The 7,293-nt window shown below is 46.4% G+C and overlaps 1 protein-coding gene across 1 annotated transcript in view; it reads left to right on the top strand.

Annotated features, from left to right (window-relative positions):
- LOC114630604 (apolipoprotein L3-like) overlaps positions 1-6,690 on the top strand; it is a 16,890-nt gene extending 10,200 nt beyond the window's left edge. Inside the window, exons 2-3 of the mRNA XM_028778848.1 lie at positions 1,838-1,972; positions 2,347-6,690. Coding sequence (XP_028634681.1) covers positions 1,838-1,972; positions 2,347-3,211 — 1,000 coding nt within the window. The 3' untranslated portion in view covers positions 3,212-6,690. The remainder of the gene's footprint in view (positions 1-1,837; positions 1,973-2,346) is intronic.
- The last annotated feature ends 603 nt before the right edge of the window (positions 6,691-7,293 follow it).

Genomic DNA, 7,293 nt, shown 5'->3' with positions numbered 1-7,293 from the left:
ATGTCCCATTAATCCCTATTCAGTGTCCAACCACTTTCCAGTTCCTGAGTTCCTAAGTCTTCCACAGCCCTTTAGAACCAGCATGGTCAGGTGTGTCACAGCAACAGCCTTCTCCCTGGTGCCCACTGCTGTCTTGGTTACTTTCCTATTGCTGTGCTAAGATACCATGGCTAAGAGAACATGAACAAGAAATCATTTAATGGGGAAGGAGAGAGACAAAGAGAGAGAGGAAGAGAGAGACAGAGAAAGAAAGCCTGGCAGTTTGAAACCTTAAAGGCCATTCCCAGTAATACACCTCCTCCAATAAAGCCACTGTTTGTGAGCAGGTCAGCCAACTGGGAACCAAGCACTCTGATACATGAGCCTATGGGGGCCAATCCCATTCGACCCACCACAGCTAGCCTTAGTTGTCTGACATGAAAATTCTGACACTGTGAATTCTATTTTCCTTGAAATGCTTCCTTTATACAACAAACCAATGTCACAACTCTCTGAGGAGTTGAAAGTCCCATTCACAGGCTCCAGTGTCACTGTTAACATACTAAAAGGTCACGCACAGCTCGGACAGATCACAGCAGACTAGACGGTTCCACGAGGGGAGGTTTATTAAGAGAGTGGGAGAGCGGGAAGTGAGAGAGAAGAGTAGAGAGGGTAGAGGCCGGCCTTGACTATGTGGAGAGAGGGGGAATGAAGGGGACAGGGGAGAGGACAACCTGCCTGCGCGGGGGGTCGAGGAGCAAGAGAGAGAGGAGCGGCCAAGCACCCCCTTTTATAGTGGGCAGGGTTACCTGCCTGTTGCCAGGTAACTGTGGCGAGGAGCGTACCTGGCTGTTGCCAGGTGACTGTGGAGGTGGAGTTTAACAGATTACTAACACATACAAGAGCCTTAAGGTAGATGAAAGTCATCCTTTCAAGGTTGTCACTGACTAAGGCAGAAAGATTCACCTTCGGATTGCTCACTGCAGAGGACATTTCATTTCATTGCAAAGCACCATGACACCTCCCTGGTGTATGAGCCTTTGAAGCTGCCATCCTGTGGTCTCACAGGCTGAGGTCTTGAACAAAGTCCTCTGTTTCTCTCCATTGTGAACACCAAAGCCTGTCATGAGGGAATGGCAGGTTGACTGTGGTGCAGGCACTCTTCCTGCTTGGTAGCAGCAGCTTGCTAATTCAAAGTCTGCACACAGTCTCTCCTGTGTGTATAGAGAGGGCAGGAAGGAAGGGACACAGAGAGACACAGAGGACGATGGGATAGATAAGTAGATAGATAGCAGTTCTCATCTGGGTGTTGTAACCCCTTTAGCAGTCAAAGGATGCTTTCATAGGGATCACCCTAAAACCATCAGAATTGTCAGATACTTACATTACCATTCATAACAGTAGCAAAATTACAGTTATGAAGTAGCAACAAAAAGAATTTTAGGATTGGGGTCAGCACAGCATGATTTACTGTGACAAAGGGTCACAGCATTAGGAAGGTTGAGAATGACTGAGATGGAAGGATTAATGGATAGATGGATAGATGGATAGATAGATAGACAGATAGATAGATGGCAGTATGAACATGAGATCTATTCTGTTTCCTATAAGTACCAGACTCCCATGAATTAGGGATGTATTTTGATGACATCACCTAATCCTCATTACTTCCCTTTCATAAAAGTCCATCTCTGGCTGGCGTTAAGCCTTTTACATGTGAATTTAAGGGTACGACTCATTCCCCAAGGCTCCATCAGGTACCCAACAGCAGATGCTGAACATAGTGGGTGTGAGATGTTGTGCGCTCTTTACCATCTATGTTCTTCAATACTGTTCTCTGAACTCATTCTTTTTCTTCCCAAGTCTTGAGGAGACAATTCATCCAGAACATCACTGAGTATCTACAGGACATGGTCAGCAGAAAAGACCTGCAGCTCCTGTTGACCAAAGATGAAGCCTGGAAAGTGTTGGTGGCAGAGGCTGAACTGTCGAGGTAATCTCCAGGGGACCCTCAGGACGTCCCCAGTTTTGCTGTAATCCCACATCCCTGTGCTCATCTACAGAGTTCACACTAGGCAAATATTTTGGTAGTGATGACACAGACCTTGAGTGAAGGCACCTTTGTCATGAGTCTGTCATGAAGTATATCTTAACATGACTTCACACACTGGCACCTACAGACTAAGGACCAGGCAGCATCTGTGATGATCAAGTGTTCCTTATAAAATACAAAGCCCTGCACATCTGTAAAATACTTCCCCTTGGTTTTTTAATGTAAGTCTGTGGTTTGACAAGACAGATCACAGGAGAACCCATCTTACAGTGAGACAGGCTGTCTTCCTGAAGCTCTGACCACTTCTGTTACAGAGATGAGGAAGCTTCACTGCATAAGGCTCTGAAGCTGCTCCTACAACTCCCCACCTTGGAGGACAAAGACAGACTTCAAAAAGAATTGCAGGACAGGAAGAGGTTTGTGGAAACTTTTCCTCAGTTGAAAAGGAAGTTGCAAGAAAACATCAGGAAGCTCCGAGCTCTGGCTGACCACCTTGACCAGGTACACAGGGGCTGCACCATCTCCAATGTGGTAACCAACTCCACCAGTGTTGCCTCAGGAGTCCTGAGCATCCTGGGTCTAGCTCTCGCACCTATGACTGCAGGGGGCAGTCTACTACTCTCAGCAACTGGGTTGGGGCTGGGGACAGTAGCAACTGTGACAGGAACTGCCACTGAGATTGTGGAGCAAACCAGCAGGTGGTCAGATGAAGCTAAAGCCAAGGACCTGATGTCAGACGCCATGGACACTCTGAACACAGTTCTTGTCATGGGTCAGAATGCACTCAAACTTGATAAAACCATTTATAATGTCATCAAACAATTGAAAACCTTGGGAAAACACATTCGGGCCATTAGGTTAGCCAGAGCCAACCCTCGCTTAGTAGCAGATGCCAGGCGCCTCATGACTTCTGCAAGAATCCCTGCCTCACGTGCTAGTCAGGTGCAGAATGCCTTTAAAAGCACTGTTCTAGCAATGACCAAAAAAGCTAGAATCAGGGATGCAGCCACTGCAGGTGTCTTCCTCGCAATGGATATGTATTCCCTTGTAAGGGACTTCAGGGATTTACACGATGGAGCCAAATCAGAGTCAGGCAAAGAACTGCGGGCCCTGGCTCAGGAGCTGGAGGAGAAGTTGAAAGAGGTTGCCCAGGTCCACAAGACACTCCTGGAGCCTTAGTGATAGCCACCCTAAAGAACATGGAGTTCGGTGGAGATGATCTGGACAGATTTGAGGCATTTTGTTAGAGGGAGAATGAGATGCTCAGTTGTCACTGTCCTCCTGACACAGTCTAGAATCATGTGGGAGCATCTCAGTGAGCGGTCCTCTAGTTCAACTTGTCCTGTGCACGTGCCCGGGAGAGAGGTTTCTAAATGACTCTAATTAATGTGGGTCACTTCCTCCACCATGGGTGGCAGTGTTCTCTAGAATTGGATTCTCAACTAGAAATGGATTCTCAACTATAAAATGAAAAGCCAAATAAACACCAGTAAGCATGTAGGCATGAATTCAATTACTATTGCTCTTAACTGGATGCAGTGTGGCTGGCTGCTCCCGTTCCTGCCTTGACTACTTCTCAGTTGGGATTTTCATTGCTGTGAACAGACACCATGACCAAGGCATCTTATAAAGACTTATAAAGACTAGCATTGCATTGGGTCTGGGTTACAGTTTCAGAGGTGTAGTTTATGGTTGGAAGCATGGCAGCTTGCAGGCAGACATGGCACTGGAGGAGCTGAGAGTTCTACATGTTGACCCAAAGACATCCAAGAGGAGACTGTTACAGTAGGCATAGCTGGAGATTAAGAGAACTCGAAGACTACCCTGACAGTGACACTTCCTCCAACAAGGCCCTATATCCTAATTAGTGCCATTCCCTGTGGCCAAGTATTCAAACACATGAGTCTATGTGACCATAAGTATTCAAACCACCACACTGAGCAAAGTAGAAAGTAGCAATTTGGAAAGACTGGTTCTGTTAAGATAGAGTTCCCAAAAGTGTGTGGAGCTTGGAAAAGGATGGAGTGACCAATCAGAGGCAACCTTTACACATCCCTGCCATCACCATGCCAGTGAATTGACACATCTCTGCCAGATCCTGTTTTATCAGCCCAGCTGAGTGGTTTCAGATCATAGGAGCTTCCTTCACCAGCCCCCTCCTCCACCACCCTGAGCCAGAACCTCTATCTGGGACGTGATCTCCTCACTTTTAGTTTTTATTTCTTTTTTTTTTTCCTTGAGGCTGTCATGTTGGGAGAGGAAGAGAAAATGCAAAGGTTTACCTGTCTTTTTAATAGGGAGCTATGGACAGCAGGAGGACCCAGGGAGGCAGGAAGTCTGATGGCTCTGCCACTTGGCACAGAGGGAGGGGTTATACACTGAAAAAGATAAAGGTGACATTCATCGGAGGCAGAATGTGCCTGCTCTTGTCTCAGCAGACAGCAAGGATGCCAAGCACATCTCTAATGTTCACAGCACTGAGATGCAGTTGTAAAGCCCCATGAGCCACTGACATTTCAGGACCGTGGAGGGAATGCAGGTCAGGGTTGTGACTCAAGATGGATGCAGTCAAGCCAAGCTGGATGCCTGGATGCACTGAGCCTCTGTTGTGTTAGCCAGCAGGCTCCCTGGACACTGGCTGCCCAACATCCCTGTATCATGATCCTTTCTCTCAAGATGTCAGAGGGCAAGTCCTCTGTTGTGTTTCTGTGTCATTTCTCACTCTATAGAGACTCACTTCCTCCAGACTCTGCCACCTGCATGCCCCACTAGGGAACTCAGTCAAACCCATTCCTGTCTGGCTGGGCTGAGCTCAGGTGGATTCCTCACCCATGAGTCAGGGACTTAGGGCACCATGAGACTTAGCTGTAGACGGGGCAAGACAAGCACCTAGACAGCATCATTCTTTTCCAAGATGTCTTCTTGTTTACTTCTCAATTCCCCAGAGAGCTTTAAGGATGGTCCTTTTCATGATGCCCCTGCCCAATTTGCACACAGGACAGAACGCCCCCCCCCAGACTATCTCTCTGGTTAACTGCTGGGTTGTTCTTCTCCGATGGGTTTGGTTGCCCTTAGGATAAAGATTTCACACTGCCCATAGATGCCTCTTGTATCCAGCAGTGCTCAAAGGTATAGCCATGCAGAGGGGCTGAGTCTGTGTGGGAATGTTAGGAGGAGGGGCAGAGAAAAGAGCAAAGACAATGGATGTGTTCTCCATTTCACTATTCACACGGGAGATGAGGCTACCAGGGCTTCCTGAGAAATCATCTGAAAACATCCTTAGATGATCCTTTCCAGGGAAAAGAGAGATGCCCAGCATGGATCTGCCTCATGGAGAGTATAAATCTCCTATTTGGATAGATTTGTGTTTATACCTATAGATGATGTTTTCCAGCCTTGAACAGACATGAAGTTGCCCCTCTCAAAACTTGTGCAAAGATCTCCAGAGACACAGGTTTTATGAATTGCCATTTATGCTTATGGGCACTGTTCCATGAGAGAGATGCCTTTAAGTCACTCATATTTCTATAAGCAACCTCTTAAGTATACTCCTGTAAGTGACCTGAATAAACTCACTTGGTTACTAACCTAGGCTCATGTAGGATCATTTTTTTGGTCTGTCACCAGCACCTTGCCATTCCTGGTGTAAATAGTCATTTGTTCACATCTCCTCAGGAAAACTCAGAAAACAATTTGAAACTCTTAGAACATGGTCATGTGAAGCAATTCTGGGTTATCATGCCAAGGGATGGGTGACTGACACACACCATGTGGTTGAAACAATTTAGGAAATCTTGCTACTTCATTAGACCAGGCAAAGACCCTGGAGAAACATGTGGAGAGTTGACAGCAGTGGCAGTTGCTCAGTGGGGACCCATCCAGACCAGCTTCCCTATGTCTACTGTCCTCAAGGCCAGATGGGGCCTGGGCAATTATCTTGTGGTATTTCACTCATCTTAGGCTCCAGGGGAAATGCAGGAATGAAAGCAATGGGGGATGGGAAACTGGAGGTAGCAACCAGAAAATCCCAGGTGCCAGGAAAGCAAGAGCCCCCCAGGACTCTTAACAGCAGGACTAGGGGAGTCTATGACTCTTGTCTGATGGTAGGACCCATTTCCTTCTATTGGATTGCCTTGTCTAGCCTTGGTATGTGTGTACCTAATCTTAGCATGATGTTAGATGCATTCAATTTATATTACTAGGAGACCTGAGCTTTTCTGAAGGGAATGGTCTGGGTGTATTGTAGAAGATGAATAAAATTTTAAAAGAAAAAACAACAGAGTTTTGAAGGTGTGGTAAAATACTCATGAGGCCCCCTCTAGTGACCACTGTGGTACGTGTGGTTCCAACATCTCCACCTCTAGATAAGAACTCTTTCCCTCTTGTGAACTGACACTGAACCTTTATGGGGTAATTCCTCTCTACAATTGGAAACACCACTGGCTTCTGCTTTGTGGGATCTCACTTCCCCATAGTCCTCATGAAGGAGGAATGCAGGGTTTGTCCTTCCACATCCAGCTTATTTAACTTATGCTAATGTCCCCAGGCATCATCAGGTTATATAGGGATCAGAATTTCCTGTCTATTCAATACTGAGACAGATCCAGGCCATTCTTTTGACTGTTATCAATAAAGTGTCTAGGACTATGGAGAACAAACATCTGCCTGTGTCTCTGTTATCATTTTTAATGCATTTACTCGGGTGTGTTGGCTGGATCATGGGATCTGGGGTGATTCTCCACACTGTTTGCAGAAGCCAGGTGTGGTGGATTTCAAGACTCTGCTTAGATATAGCAGTGATACCTGTCAACTCTCTCATGTCTTCTAACTAAGGGGAATAAGTGCATAGACCAGTTGTACCTTTAACACACGCTGCAGAGCTCCCTGGTGAGGTGATTTTCATAAGCCATCCCTAACCACCTGCCTCTTCTCCCCTCTCCCATGCAGGAATCTGCTGAACAGGATGCTGTATCCTCTCTCTGGCTAAATGTTCTTGGCTACTTCTGCAATCATCAGCAGAAAGTCTAAACTGTGATTTCAAGTGTTTCTGAATCAATCACTCATCCCGTTTTAAACTGCCATCCCAAAGCTACTGTGTTCATACAGCAACAGCAAATGTGTGTAGTGCTTTTGATGATGGTTCATGCAGCAAACTGAGGACAAAGTTATCTGTGCATCAACACAAAAATAATACACTCATCGGTTAGATTCTGTCATCTTTAAGTGCAGCTCTACAATTGGTTAGGGGCCAGAGGCCAAGA

The sequence above is a fragment of the Grammomys surdaster genome, unplaced genomic scaffold (genome assembly GCF_004785775.1).
Source record: "Grammomys surdaster isolate TR1022 unplaced genomic scaffold, NIH_TR_1.0 342, whole genome shotgun sequence".
NCBI lineage: Eukaryota > Metazoa > Chordata > Mammalia > Rodentia > Muridae > Grammomys > Grammomys surdaster.
This window is presented reverse-complemented; position numbering and strand designations above follow the sequence as displayed.